Genomic DNA, 16,259 nt, shown 5'->3' with positions numbered 1-16,259 from the left:
TTGAAGCAAGCGTAGGTCTTGACGGAGCATTGTAAAGATGGGGCACCCTCGAGCCTTGCTGGAGCTGTGTCGCGCTTGCGACGCAACTCCAGCAATGCGCCACCTTTACGGCACAGATGCGTCACGCGTCTGTGCCGTTTTTGCCCCATTGCACGCCGCATTGTAAATGCGGCGCACCATGGGTGGCGGAGCAGCGGCGCAAAATAACTGGCGCTTCCCTGGGGATGCGCCAGTTATCATAAATCTGACCCTTTATATTTTTAATACAATTGTCCTCTTTGTCTTAAATTGTTTCTCTTAACCATACTGATTATTTATAACATTTGTTAAAAGCTTTAACTTCTATTGATTCAGTGAGAATTGTGTTGCATGTTTTTATCTATTCGATTATTTATATTTTAATAAGCTATACATTTTTTTGAACAAGAGAGAATTGTGCTGTATGTTTTTATCTATTTATGCATTTTCTCCCATATTAAAATTGTTATTGCTTTTACGATATTTATAGCGAAATAAAGCTTGATTGCCTTGACTTGAAAAAGCATAGAAACACAATCAGCAGGATATCTAAATGTCATACTTTACAATTTTGAATTGGTGAATATGGCCCATTGTATCTGCTTATTGCTTTATGAGAAATAGTGGAATCCGCATTTTCCTGCACTTAATAAAAGAAAGTCTGCAAAAAATAACCATTGTCCAACAGGTTACTATTCTAACAGGATATTTATGCACTTTAGTCACAGGTCAAAGACATGTATGTTGGTTAATGATTCTTATTTTTCAGGTATTTTGATTACTTTTGATGTCACTGTGATAGGCGCATCAAGGACGGTAATTGCAAGACTCTTCACCACTGACGAGTGAGTATTCACAGTTTAATGAGAAAACAGCTTTTTTATCAATCTTCTGATTGTTGATCAGATTTACTGGATATTGGTCAATCTATGTAATCAAATGCCTTACAAGGCTTTAGGGATTCAAGGAATCCGGTAAACATGTCAAGAAAATCGATATAAAGAGTCATGGTTCAGCAAGTCTAATTAAGTGGATAGTTATCATGGCAGAAATATCCAAATGAGCTCTTTAATTGGGAATTCCCCAAAGAGAAAATTATTGTATACATTTCTGTGAAATATGGGAATGTAGGTGGGTCCATTGCTTTCCTTGTTTGAAAATGGATTTGCACCTCCTCCTTGAAGATAGGGTGGACACAGACTTGGAGGGGCCGTTGCTGGTGCTGAGTGGACACAGACTTGCAGGAGCGGTTCTTGGTGCTGAGTGGACACAGACTTGCAGGAGCGGTTCTTGGTGCTGAGTGGACACAGTCTTGCAGGGGCAGTTGCTGGTGCTGAGCGGACACAGACTTGCAGGGGCGGTAGCTGGTGCTGAGTGGACACAGACTTGCAGGGGCGGTTCTTGGTGCTGAGTGGACACAGACTTGCAGGAGCGGTTCTTGGTGCTGAGTGGACACAGTCTTGCAGGGCCAGTTGCTGGTGCTGAGTGGACACAGACTTGCAGGGGCGGTAGCTGGTGCTGAGTGGACACAGACTTGCAGGGGCGGTTCTTGGTGCTGAGTGGACACAGACTTGCAGGAGCGGTTCTTGGTGCTGAGTGGACACAGTCTTGCAGGGCCAGTTGCTGGTGCTGAGTGGACACAGACTTGCAGGGGCGGTAGCTGGTGCTGAGTGGACACACACTTGCAGGAGCAGTTCTTGGTGCTGAGTGGACACAGACTTGCAGGAGCGGTTCCTGATGCTGAGTGGACACAGATTTTCAGCGGAGGTTGCTGGTACTGAGTGGACACTGACTTGCAGGAGCGGTTCTTGGTGCTGAGTGGACACAGACTTGCAGGGGTGGTTGCTGGTACTGAGTGGACCCAGACTTGCAGGGGCGGTTGCTGGTACTGAGTGGACCCAGACTTGCAGGGGTGGTTGCTGGTACTGAGTGGATCCAGACTTGCAGGGGTGGTTGCTGGTACTGAGTGGACCCAGACTTGCAGGGGTGGTTGCTGGTGCTGAGTGGACACAGACTTTCAGGGGCGGTTGCTGGTACTGAGTGGACCCAGACTTGCAGGGGTGGTTGCTGGTGCTGAGTGGACACAGACTTGCAGGAGCAGTTCTTGGTGCTGAGTGGACACAGACTTGCAGGAGCGGTTACTGATGCTGAGTGGACACAGACTTTCAGGGGAGGTTGCTGGTGCTGAGTGAACCCAGACTTGCAGGGGTGGTTGCTGGTGCTGAGTGTTGGGGCTTCGCCCTTTCAATAATTTGAGTCATGTGGATGGTAATTACAAAGAACAATAACCATCCACATTGACAGAATGCGTGGCCCTCCTGATTGTTACACTCTAATAAGTTAGGAAGCCAGGCAGCTTTCAATAGGGACAGGCATTATTGCGCATGTGCCACCTGAGAGCAGCTGAATTGTAGCAGACTAAGGGCTGGCGTGGTGGCAGCCCTGGCGTGGGATGCTAAAGAGTCCCACTGAGATTACCCACTCAGGACTCGGAGCAGCATCATATTTTAAAGCAGCCTTCGGGCATGTACAACATCAGCCCCGTACTCCTGGGGATGCTTGTAGCATGCTGTAAACAGATACACTGTGCGTGCTTTTTTGTGCCTGGTGTACTTGATTGCAGCATTTTATTGAGAGCACTTCAGGATTGGAAGGATGCACTGCAGTCCTCACTGCACTGCAGCCACACCAACTGCTGAAGAACCAGCAGCAAGCAGTCCACGGGCACAGGAAATCAGGGCCAAGGGCGCACTGATGGTGCTGCAGGGAATCTGTGACGAAGTGTCTCGAGCGTTTCAATTATTGTTGCCTCGTGCTTCCATCACGAGCAATATGAGTGGTTTGCTCCATTCATAATTACTATAAATAACGTTTGAATTGCTTTAGGCCAGGATTCCATAATCGTGTGTTTCAGTGTTTTTCAGCGCAAAGGCTCATGCGAATCCGTGCATTAACTACAAAAGCAACTTACAGAGTGATCATACATAAATGAAGGCACTCATATTGGTAGTGATGTGCGCCTGGAGCAAAAATAATTTGTGCACAGAAAATCCTTAAATTCACTTTTGGCACTTCCTCACCACTTTCATGTTCCACCAGCCACTACTGCAGACTTGCAAACTGTGATCAAGCACCCACAAACGTAAGCTTGGGGCTTTTCACAAATAGTGGGCTAGGATGTCAGTCAGGAATGCATTCTCTTTCACTCCTCGGGTGTGTGATTTACTCTACCAGTCGCATACAAGAGTAAATCTAAATCATGGTGGAGATATCTGCTGCGTTTCTGAGTCCAGAGCAGTTTTTTGTACATGTAAGTTCTAAATATGTGCTCATAAGAACGTGTAATTCGGGCTTTTCAATTAATAAAAAAAAGTTACATACCTGCACTCCTTTTTATTTTTTAATGCAGCCTGTGTTTTTTTTAATAAAAAGGAAACAGGTCTGCATTTAGGAAAGGAAATGTACTTTTATAAAAATGTATTTTTAAGAGATGGCACTAGTCCCCTGAACTATTGCCCATTCGCAAAAAAAATGTCCCAATCACCACAGTGTACCGGTCGCACAGAGAAACCTTCATCTTTGCTTATAGGTTACCACTTTCTTTGAGTAGTTGATAACCTATGTGACCGAAATTGCAGTTGTTAACCATTGGTACCATAACATTACAAATTGTAACTTTGAAGGGACGACTTAAACACCTCCTTGCAAAGTGCAAGAGTTTTTTTGCATTGTGATTAGAATAGGTTTTGTGCATAAAGGGATAACGTCTTACACAAAAAAGTATTCTTAGAGGAGTATTAATAGATAGCAGCACACATGTAAAGAGAAAATAACTAGGAGAAATAAATATATTTCTCCTCATTACACCAGCATCACATAGGTACACCATCCTGATGCAAATGCGTACCTACTTACTTTAGTAGATATGGGGTGGCTGGAGGCAGAGGAACTCCCATGCTGCATACATATTATGCCTCCCCGATTCAAGATAACACAAGGCAGGTCATTGTCCTGCGTTTTATATTCTTTGTCCAAAGCCACGCAATCAGGCCATTCTTGTGGCTTACAAAATACCTAAAAAGCACTTGGTCTGCATCAAAAAAGTGATCTAACCCCGATGCAAAGTCTTAGTAAATCTGTGCCCATATATCTAGCAAAGAGAGACTCAAATGTGTGAGTGCAGTTACTGCCGGGGGTCCGACCAGGAAGGACAGGTATTTTTCGCTAGTAGCAGGTTGTAGTCTGGAATATAGAAGGTATTGAGTGTTGTTGTACCAATCAAACTTTTAAAGTGGTTAAGAGTTAAAAGTGTTCCTTCGTGGTAAAAGTCATGCACCCTGAGCGCTCCAAGATGTCTCAACTTCCTCTGTGCTGTGGGTTCACCTGCGATCCCACAAACAGAAGTTAGTTAATAAAGGCAGGTTTGTGCTGAAATAGTACAATGGTTCAACACCCACATTGGCTGCCAGTCGTTGCCAGGCCCATACCATGTATGCCACCAACTCTACTTGTCACAAGGATGTAAGGATTGGTTAAGCTAGTATTGTGGTAAGTGGTATTGGACCTATATGCTCAGGTTCTGATACCATATGCGGTAGTGAGTGTGTGGTACGAATAATTCTCACATTATGCTTGAGCACCCCAAAAATATAGCTCCATATCGGGGACGCAATCAAACTCTAGGTCATGACTGTTTCCCTGCCCACACTAGTTTTATTAGCAGGGTACTCTAAGTTTTAAATTGATTTTACTCAAGGGTATCACATGTTAACAAATAGATACAGCAGCTTTGGAAGCGGTATCATTTTGATCAGCGCCATTCAACAATTTGTGTTGTGTTCACTTTTTCCGTAGTCGTCACAATACTACACTCAGCTACTTTCTCTAGCCAGTCCTTGATCGGTCACAATACTCCTCAGCTGTCTTGTAGAATGCTGCATACCGGGTGTGTTTCTTGGTAGAAGTTTTGCATGGTCATGTGCATGATGTCTGCTCAGTTCCTGCTGTCACTAGGCACCCAGGAAACCAAGGTTCTTTCAAATGATTACGCAATTTGTAGCCAGCTTTCTATATTCAATTTATTTGATATCCCTAGTAAGGCTTGTGAGTTTTCTTGTATAATTTCCATCACATTTAACCCCATTGAAGCTGGCTGCCCTGAGGACGAGACCATTTTGTCTTTAGCAATTAAGAGCTTAATTCGTATCCCCTTCAGCTATAATGCGTTGTCAAGATAGCATGAGGTGGAGCAGTCTCAGAGGCACAGATTACCTCTCACCTCATTAATGCCATACTGTGGGTAGTAAAGCTACTGGCTTTATTCCTAAACTAGCAGGAGTCTGCTCTCCCTCTGCCTGTGGCCAGGGCCGCTCCTCTTTTGTCTCTGAGCACATTTTTCCGTCTTCTGTATCAAAGCTACCGGCTAACAGGCCCCAATGCCCGGGCATTACCTCCCGCCAGTTTCTTTGAGAGTTTTGGGGAATATGAGTTATTTGAAGCGTGGCAAATTGGCAGCCTTATGGCTGGGGCAGATTCTGCCTGATGCACTGGGTGTTTTTCTCCAGGCTGTGGTGGACAGTTGTTTTTTCCGCCAAGGTGTGGGGTACATTTCTTACCTTGGAACTCCCTATTTAAATGGTAGACCTGGACAGAAACAAGCTGGCTGTTATGCCATTGGACGTACTATCCTAAGTAGGATGCTCCTACTTGAGCCATGTCCCCAATTAGTTGCTCTGCGGGGAGTGTTTTCACTGTCAGAGTTGGCTCTTGCTCCACAGTCAGAAAAACATACGCTCGCAAAAAATTCTGTATGAGTTGCGGGTATGACGGAGGTGGGAGCCCATATCTTGGATCATTTCAGGTGGCTGTCCTGTTACTGCCCACCTTTGCATGAGGTTCTGTTACTTTGGCTAATCAAGGTCTCCTGCTGCGCTTCCCTACCGCAAAAGAAAAGGGTAGGAATGCGCTGTATCTATAAGAAATGGGGCATTCCTGTCCTTTCCCCCAGCGCCAGCCCAGTATGGACTGCCTGAGCCAACGCAGGCACCTTTGCACAATGGTGCAAGGATGCCTGCGTTGGGGGGATAATTATTTTTGTACAGGAAGTCAAGTCAAGTCAAGTCAGATAATTTATATAGCGCACTACATACCCAGAGGGTTTCAAGGCGCTTAGGAAGGGGAGGAGGATTACTTGTTGAATATCCACGTTTTAAGTTGCTTTCTGAATGCTAGGTGGTTCTGGGTAAGGCGAAGGTCAGCGGGGAGTGAGTTCCATGTTTTGGCAGCCAGGTATGAGAAGGATCTGCCTCCCATGGTGGTCTTATTGATGCGAGGTACAGTGGCGAGGGCTTGGCTGGAAGAACGTAGTTGGCGGGGGGGGGGTGTAGAAGGACAGTCGTGAGCATTCTGGTCCGATGTCGTAGAGTGATTTGTGTGCGTGGGTTAGCAGTCGGAAAGTGATTCTCTTATTGACGGGTAGCCAGTGGAGGTCTTTCAGGTGACCAGAGATATGTTCGTTGCGTGGGATGTCTAATATGATCCTGGCTGAGGCGTTTTGGATTCGTTGGAGTTTCTTCTGGAGTTTAGCGGTAGTACCTGCGTAGAGGGTGTTTCCGTAGTCCAGTCGGCTCGTGACCAGAGCGTGGGTGACTGTTTTTCTGGTTTCGGTGGGGATCCAGCGAAATGTTTTTTTGAGCATGCGAAGAACGTTGAAGCAGGATGAGGAGACGGCGTTGACTTGTCTGTTCATTGAGAGTGAAGAATCCAGGATGACGCCTAGGTTCCGTGCGTGGTCTGTCGGGATGGGTGCTTTTCCAAGGGCTTCCGGCCACCAAGAGTCGTCCCATGCAGAGGGGGATGTACCTAAGATGAGGACTTCTGTTTTGTCTGAGTTCAGTTTCAGACGGCTTTGTTTCATCCATTCGGCAACTTCTTTCATTCCTTCGTGTAGGTTAGTTTTGGCGGTGCTGGGGTCATTGGTGAGAGAAAGGATTAGTTGAGTGTCATCCGCGTAAGAGATGATGTTGAGGTTGTGTTGGCGGGCGATGGCCGCGAGGGGGCTCATGTATACGTTGAAGAGGGTGGGGCTGAGTGAGGATCCTTGTGGTACTCCACAGATGACTTCAGTGGCCTCGGACTTGAATGGTGGAAGGCGGACTCTCTGAGTTCTTCCGGTGAGGAACGAGGTGACCCATTCAAGTGCTTTTCCTTGTATTCCGATGTTATTGAGGCGTTGTAAAAGGGTGCTGTGGCAGACTGTGTCGAATGCTGCAGAGAGGTCGAGGAGGATGAGGGCGACTGTGTCTCCATTGTCCAGTAGAGTTCGAATGTCGTCTGTTGCTGCGATGAGGGCGGTCTCAGTGCTGTGTTTTGCTCGGAAGCCAGATTGTGAGGAGTCGAGGGATTTGTTGGCTTCGAGGAAAGCGGCGAGCTGGTTGTTGACAGCTTTCTCGATGACTTTGGCCGGGAATGGAAGGAGCGAAATGGGGCGGTAATTTTTGAGTTCGGTGGGGTCCGCTGTGGGTTTTTTCAGAAGGGCGGTGAGTTCGGCGTGTTTCCAGTCTTCCGGGAAGGTGGCGGAGTTGAAGGAGCAGTTGATGACGTCTCGGAGGTGCGGTGCTATGACGGAGTCTGCTTTGTTGAAGATGTGGTGAGGACATGGGTCTGTGGGGGATCCTGAGTGGATGGAATTCATCAGGCGGATTGTGTCCTCAGTGGAGATTGGGTTCCAGTCGTTGAGGGTGTTCACGGGGGGAGTATGTTCAGCAAATGGTTGGGTGGGTTGGTCTCCGGGTTGGTTGTCGAAGCTGTTGTGGATGTCTGCAATCTTGTTGTGGAAGAATGTGGCTAGGGAGTCGCAGAGGGCTTGAGAGGGGGTGATGTCGTTGGAGTTGGCCGAGGGATTGAAAAATTCCTTGACGATGTTGAAAAGTTCCTTGCTGTTGTGGGCGTTGTTGTCAAGTCGATCCTTGAATGCTGCTTTCTTGGCCTTTCGGATTAGTTGGTGGTGAGTGCGGGAGGCGTTTTTTAAGGCGTCTTTGGTGCTAGTGGTTGGGTCTTTTTTCCAGGCCTTTTCAAGGGAGCGGCAGAGTTTCTTGGATTTCTTAAGATCATCGTTGAACCATGAGGCCTTCTTGCTGCCAGGTTTGCTTTGACGTTTTTTCAGTGGTGCTAAGGTGTCGGCGGTGTTGGATAACCATAGGGTGAGGTTGGCGGCGGCTTGGTTTGGGTTAGAAGATTGAGCTGGGGTGTTGAGAAGGAGCGATGCGGAGATCTGGTCGGTGGTGATTTTGTTCCAGTTTCTTTGCAGAGTTGGTTGGAGGTGGTTGGTGGGTTTTGGCTTGTTGTAGGTGAAGTGAACGCAGCTGTGGTCAGTCCAGAGGAGATCCGTAGTGTGGCTGAAGGAGACATGATTGCTGAAGGTGAAGATGGGGTCGAGTGTGTGACCTGCGATGTGGGTGGGGGAAGTGACGAGTTGTTTAAGTCCGAGGTTGGCGAGGTTGTCCAAGAGGGTGGTGGTGTTGCGGTCGTTGATCTTTTCAAGGTGAAAGTAGAGGTCTCCCAGAAGGATGTAGTCTTTGGAGGGGAGCGCGTGTGGAGTGATGAAGTCCGTGATGTCTTCACTGAATTTTGCGCGGGGACCTGGTGGTCTGTAGAGGAGGGTGCCTCTGAGTGTGGTCTTGGGGTCGATGTGGATTTGGAAGTGAAGGTGTTCGGAGTTGGCGAGGTTGGCGTCAGAGCTGGTTGAGATGCGGATTCATTTCTTATGGACGATAGCGATTCCTCCTCCTGTGTGGCCGGAACGGTCCTTGCGTGTGATCTTATAGTCTTCAGGGATGGCAATGGTGATGTCTGGGGCGGAGGAAGCGTTCATCCATGTTTCTGTTAGGAAGGCGACGTCTGGAGAGATGGTGTCTAGTAGATTCCATAGGTCAATGGCGTGTCTGTGGACCGAGCGGGTGTTGAGAAGGATGCATTGTAGGTGGTTGGGGTCAGCAGTCTGTGGAGTGGTCGTAGCGGAGTAGTTGTCGGTGCCGCTGAATTTGCAGGAGTAGCAGGAGAAAGGTCCATGGGTGTGTCCAGGAGTTGCTTGGACGCAGTTTGGGGCGCGACCGGAGTTAAGGGCTAGGAGGGTTGCGGCATCGTAGGTAATGCGGGAGGGCTGGGAGGGACGGAGGCCAGGGGGTATGGCGCTGGGCGCGGTCCAGGCGCGGACGGGCGTAGACGGGCTTAACTTTGGCGCACCTTCGGCGCGGGTTGGGCGCGGACGCTGCGCGTGGACGCTGCACGCGGGAGCTACTGTCATATATGGATAGTGGAGGGGGAGGGGCGAGGGCGTCTCAGCTGGGAGGCGGGGCGGGCACACGAGCAGGACAACAACAAACAAAATGGAGGCGGAGGGGGGAGCACAGCGGAGCGCTAGGGGTAAAAGCGCATCAGACTTAAAAAGCACAATTACAAACACAAAGCGCTATTTCAGCAAAGCGGTAAACCAGCACAAAGAGGGCAAAATTAAGTGGCAGTATTTAAAGCACAATCAAGCAATGCAGCGCTACGATACACAAGAAGGCAAAATTAAGTGGCAGTATTTAAAGCACAATCAAGCAATGCAGCGCTACGATACACAAGAAGGCAAAATTAAGTGGCAGTATTTAAAGCACAATCAAGCAATGCAGCGCTACGATACCAGATGTCAGCAGGGACACTGGGAGCGACCACTCGGCCCGTGGGAGAGGAGCGAGTCACGGCGCCTTCAGGGAGAGGAGCGCTATTTCTGCTCAGTGGGAGGGCGTCTCAGCTGGGAGGCGGGGCGGGCACACGAGCAGGACAACAACAAACAAAATGGAGGCGGAGGGGGGAGCACAGCGGAGCGCTAGGGGTAAACGCGCATCAGACTTAAAAAGCACAATTACAAACACAAAGCGCTATTTCAGCAAAGCGGTAAACCAGCACAAAGAGGGCAAAATTAAGTGGCAGTATTTAAAGCACAATCAAGCAATGCAGCGCTACGATACACAAGAAGGCAAAATTAAGTGGCAGTATTTAAAGCACAATCAAGCAATGCAGCGCTACGATACACAAGAAGGCAAAATTAAGTGGCAGTATTTAAAGCACAATCAAGCAATGCAGCGCTACGATACCAGATGTCAGCAGGGACACTGGGAGCGACCACTCGGCCCGTGGGAGAGGAGGGAAACCTTTCTGTACAAAAATAATCACAATAGGCTTTTCATCTTTCTATGTGTGCTGCAGAATGCAGTATACATAGAAAAAGGAAAAACAAGGAGAAATAAAGATATTTCTCCCCGTTGCGCCTCCCTTACGCCTCCCCTGAGGAGGCAAAAGCTTTTGGTACTGCCTTAGATTTATGATTTCTCTTAAATCTGGGGCAGTGTCAAAAGGCCATGGATGTTGCTGGGAACACCCCCAGCAACACCCATTGCACGCCCCTTTAACGCAGAACACTGCATTAAAACGTCTGATATTTATCAGGCAGCATTAAGCCAAAAAAAGTGGCTTAGTGCTGAGTGATAAATATGACGCAGGCTTCTGCGCCACAGAACGTCACAAAAAGTGACGTTCCAATGGCGCAAGGGGAGCATCAAATGTGGTACAAAACCTTTCACATTTGACTGTCAGGGCAGCAAGGGTGATCAGTCACATGATTCCCAGGGAAGTAGTGTGGGTGCTTGAGCTCAGGGTTAACTGTCAACTATAGTTCAACGCAGTCTAGATCGTGTCTTTCCAAGACAGAAAGTGCTTTAATCACATAATTGTACTAAGTACTAAATATTCCCAATAGCCACAAAAGCTAGTGTCTCAGATATTGATTCTATTGAAGGCACTACACCCTACCTGTTCACTCTTCTTCCCCAGGTTCTTCCCTGCAATGAGTTCCCCATTTCTGGAAGTGAGGCAATAGCGTAAATCAAGCAAGACGACATCTCAGGCCAATAGTCAAATGCGTAGGGTTTAGTTTAGCAGATGAGATATTCTATCAAAGCATGGCAGCCATCCCTTCCTCCATAATGAAAGTGATATAGGCTATCCTGCACTTCTAATACTGCAGATGGGATATCCACCATGTTTTGACAGTGTGTCTACCCACCAAACTCTACATAAGGCTATTAGTCTCTAAATTTTATGTTGTTATGATAACGCTGGCGTTTTTTAAGTCCTTGTCTCCCTCTGATAGGAAAGACTGACAACCCTCATATTTTCTGCAGGGAATGCAGCAAGCCAATATTTCACTGCATTGAGAAGGAAACCAGTTGTAGGCTACATTTGTCAGTGCACCCACCTAGCCTCAGTCTATGGATCCCCTTCACCAGTGGAGATGCAGACCCAGTTGTGAAGGTATCCACAGTGGTGCAATCATGGGACTCAACCAACGTCAAAGACAGTGGAAGCATAAGTCAGGCCAAGGGTGGTCACAGACGTTGTAGCTCAGCTTGGAAAAGAGTTGGTGCAGACTTGGTTTGGCATAACTTGATCATGGCAGCTGCAGCTCCCATGTGGGCCTTTGACACCCATATAGTTCCAGCCCTCATCTTGGACTGCAGTAGTCACACAGTTACGGCATTTATCTGGGCCTTCGGCAGTCACACAGTTACAACCAATGTCGTGGCCATCAACAGAATGCGATAGCAGCCAATCGAGAGCACCCTCAACAGAGGCACAAATTGGTGTGATATTTTCTGTACCTGGCTGCTATTATCCCAAGTGAGTGAGTGATCAGGAACGGACAAATGGGCAGATCTCCTCTAGAAACGTCCTTACCTCTCACAATAGAAACTGTAGCCCCACCCCGTGCACCACCATCCACCAAATGAAATAGCTCAGAAAGGCTAATTTGAAGTTATTTCTTTTTTTTTTTATTCCTCTTGGAAGGGCGTCCCTGGCACCATTTATTGCATTACAGTGTTCAGGGCTCCTTTATCCTGTTGCAGGAATGCAAGCAATACACTACAGCTTTCTAGGTGCACACTCTGTACCCTCCATCATGTTCAATGCCAGGCCATGTTCAGTCAAAATGGTTCTCACTGGCCTCCATTACTCAGGCTACTCATACACACAACTGTTCATCATGCATGTGGTATACCCACCACGTATGCACATGTGCATGTCTCACATACGCATACATGATGTCCTTCCAAGTGTATGGGCATGCCAGTGGTGCTGGAACAAATTTCAAAGTGGGGGTGATGCTATCAATGTACCAAAACTACAGTCATACCAACTGCAAAAAATCCAGTGTCACACAAAAACCAAATGCAGCAAATGAGGCACACCCATTCAGCAGAATACTGCAAATGGTGCAGTTTTCAGCTGCAGCTGCATTTTGGAGCACACTGTCACAAATATTTTGCTAAAGCATGCTGTGGTAGTACACTGTCATTTACAGATAACACAATTTCGATTAAAGTGGTCACTATATTACCAAAGACATGCAGCTGCACTAATAAAACTGCACAAATGATAATGTCTGGAAATTGGCATTCGGCAAATTCTTATCATTTGTGCATCAACAGGTAAAGTGCTTGGATTTGTTTTGATCCTATTAAAACCTTTGTTTCCATCACACTTCATAATTACATCAAATCTGCAACAAATATTTGTACAGTTCATTTACAGATATTTAAATTCTGTTGTGTGTTAAGAAATTACATCCTGTATCACTTTACACACCCTGTGCCACAACGAGATTGGCACATAAATCAGTTTACCAAAGTCTCTCCATTTTCAGTCAGGTGATAAATAGAAAATATGTCAGAAGACATAACCTGACATTTGATTGCTGTCTTTGAATGCCGAGGAAAAGAGACAAGATAAAAACGCATCTTTATTGCTCATTCACCTTCTGAAACTCAGCGTAGTTGTTGTGGGAGTGCTGCAGGGCTCCCAGCATCCCTTCATCAGTTGCCTATGAGCAATACTCTTATTGGCAGAACAAGTGGACTAGTAAGCCTGCTCCCTGGTTATGCAGATAAGAAGGTTTCCTTATTCTATTGATCTCTTCAAATAACATGGCTGGCTGCCACAACCGCAGTATGCAGCATACCCAGGACAGAGACAGAAGGCTACTAACCACAATAAAGGCACACTTGGTTCCCCCTTGACAGGTCACTGGTCAGGTCCAGGATACCACATCTCATAACATCAAGGACAGGCCTATGCCTCTAAGAAAATACTAGATTAGCATGACACCAGGAGAAAAATAAATACCAAATACTAGCTAAACATGCAGTTGGGCACTCGGACAGAGGAAATACACAAAACCATGCAGGTGGCATTCCTTTTTCAACAACTGTCTACAGTTTTATGCAGAAAAGATAAAGGAGAAAAGACACTTGTTTGGATTTTTCACAGTTTTTTATAAAATTATTTAAAATAATTAATCTCCATTTATGTTTACCATATTTTTAATGAAAGTCGGTGCAACTCCTGCATTAAAATGCTTGTGAGGTTGGGTCTTTCCAAATGCAATGAATTTTGTTTAATAAATAAATTGCATTTATATACCTTAAATATTTTAACAACATTTTATTTGATGAGTTAAAGTGCTATGAATTTTTATTTATAGGTTAATAATATTTATTTTAAAATAATGTATATTTTATATCAACATATGCTTAATATTTTTTAAGAATGAATGACCCCCAACTCTTCCATGACAAGAACTTAGCTGCTCCATTAGATAGATTTAGAAACAGCGCCATTCACTGGAGATCCCTACCGTTCTCTTTGCTATGCCGAGCGGCCCTGTTTAAGATGCTTGCTCTTCCACGGTGTTTATATGTCCTTCAGAACTGCCCATACAAGATTTCTGATTCATATTTCAACAGTATCAACAGTGAGGTTAGATCACTATTGTCGAGTGGAAGGTTGCCTCGTATAGCTCCTACCTCTATATCTCCGAATGGAACGAGATCACAAGAGGTATCGCAAATGTCTTAAAACCAGGCTTTTCCAATTCTGATGAGAGACCTACCATGGGTGACTGAGTATCTGCTGGCGCTGCAAGACCTACTGGTGATACATGCGCCTAACAAATTCCAAAATACATACATACATTGCTCTGCATAAATTAACTAAAGGGTGGTACGATGAAGGGATTGCCCTCTCAGACATACAACTTGATTATTGGGCGTCGCAGCTAGTGGTGGTACATCACTGGATGTATCGCACTCCGTTAGAGCCGGCCTACATGCCTGACAGGTATCAGATGGGGAGGGTGGATACCTTGGTGCCCTAGATACAAAGGTCCGGAAGGGAAGATATTTGGGCCCCACAGCCTGCACGGTGGAACTCTAGCACCAGGCGACTAAACATTTAGGTTGGACTGACGTACTAACTCAGTCCACTCCTTTGTGGTACACCCAGAAGTTAGGACTCTTGTGCTACGAGCCAGGGTTTGATACATGGGACACAAGCAGACTCTCTAATATAGGCCATCTTGTAAAAAGAGGTAAAATCCTAACGTTCCAGGAACTACGGGAGAAATATGAACTGGCTCAGGGGGAGACGTTTCGGTATTTACAGATCCTCCATGCCCTAATGACCGCTCTCCCGGATATAGGTAGTCTCCCGGAATTCTCCCCAGTAGAAGACCTGCTGCTTTCTGAATCAATCCCAGACAAAGCTATTTCTTTAACGTACCGCACGCTATTCAATAACTTGACCTGACCCTCTGCAAGCTTTCTGCACTCAGTGGCAAGCTGACATAGGAGACATCGAAGACACAGATTGGCAAACAGCGCTGATGTCACCAAAGAGGCCACTATTTCACTTTGCTTCCATTTGATCCAATTAAAAATCCTACATGGAACATACCTCACTGGGATTAATCTGGCAAGAACTGGGACTAGACAGGATGCATTTTTCCTAAGGGGGTGTCACCAAGAAACCAGTTTCTACCATTCTATATGGGACTGTAAATTCCAGCGACTCCTATGGGAGGGGGCAACTACACACATGCAATATGCACCTGGTAAAAAGATCAGCTACACTCCACCATTGGGGATTCTCTACATTTGGGAGGTGACCGATCTCACAGTAGTAGAACAACAATTGGTCACTTTTGGCTACACGCTAGTTAAAAGAGCATTGGCAATGAAGTGGGGGTAGCGGGGCAACCATCGACAAAAGCCTAGGTGGCTTAACTGGATAAGTGCATGATTGCAGAAAAGGTAGTGTTCAAATCTAGAGGATGTCCCAAGAAGTGGGACAACAAGTGTAGTGGGTGGAATTCATATCGACGAGACTTATGTATATGCCCGACTGTGGAAATGGGAATTCCTAGGAATAATCATTATGCACCTGACATGCTTGATTGTATATATGTCTGCTGTTAAATATTATGCACCCGATGTTATGAGGTCGAAATGTCTGTAAATGACTACAGGTGATGATTGGAAGTTTGTAATTAATAAAAACTTTATTTTAAAAAAAAATGGCTGACCTCTTTTTAACTGTCCCATTATTTTCTCATAGGGAGATCGTTGCCCTTGTGGTGGTAATCTCTGCCTTTTGTGGGAAAAGCTACTAGTAGTAACTTTACACTCATAAATCCTATTTTTACACCTAGGTGCAGAAGTAGATTGGCACAAGAGTACATCTAAATGCGTGTACTAACCTTTGTGACTTGGGCCCATAGTATTGGTTTGCCTGAGCATAGCAGTGCAGATAATATGCAGATAATATGATCCTGCTTTCCTGAAGTAATGCCCACCAGTAAATGTAGCATTTAGGGCTGAGCCAATCGTAAAGTGCGATTGTCAGTGATGTGTTAATGAGCTGGGATAGTTATGATAGTGAATAATGAATCTTCATCGGGTCGTCCAACTCCTTCTGGCTTGATACCAACTACCAGTGGCGGCTCGTACAGGTACCGCTGTGAGGCTGTGAGGTGGGGCGGGGCTGAGTGAGGGGATAGTGCAGTTCGCCATACGACAGGAAAGTGGAAAGTAAAGAAACAAATAAATAAAACTACTTACCGTGAGCTTGGCTCATCGATGACTCTGCTCCGCCCCATCCCCGCCTTACCACCTCACAGCGTTACCAGTGCAAGCCGCCACTGCCAACTACCAAGCCTTGGTGCCTGCCTGGTGATGAGAGCATGGGCGAATGAAAGACTTAAAGCAAGCAGGTCAACCTCTGCGTTCACTTTTGACTTAAATCAAGAATGGGATGATTAGAAAGTATTAGTGGAGAAGTCCATGTGGTTAACCCCTTGCTATGTA

The 16,259-nt window shown here is 46.3% G+C and overlaps 1 protein-coding gene across 2 annotated transcripts in view; it reads left to right on the top strand.

The window, feature by feature from the left end:
- LOC147730245 (multidrug and toxin extrusion protein 1-like) overlaps positions 1-16,259 on the top strand; it is a 673,781-nt gene that overhangs the window by 534,155 nt on the left and 123,367 nt on the right. For both annotated transcript variants that reach the window (XM_086958536.1, XM_086958535.1), the window contains exon 12: positions 788-863. In XM_086958536.1, the coding sequence (XP_086814662.1) occupies positions 788-863 (76 nt within the window). The remainder of the gene's footprint in view (positions 1-787; positions 864-16,259) is intronic.

This window comes from Lissotriton vulgaris, chromosome 2_1 (assembly GCF_964263255.1).
Source record: "Lissotriton vulgaris chromosome 2_1, aLisVul1.2, whole genome shotgun sequence".
NCBI lineage: Eukaryota > Metazoa > Chordata > Amphibia > Caudata > Salamandridae > Lissotriton > Lissotriton vulgaris.
The sequence above is the reverse complement of the archived record's forward strand: the minus strand, read 5'-3'. Positions and strand labels throughout refer to the sequence as shown.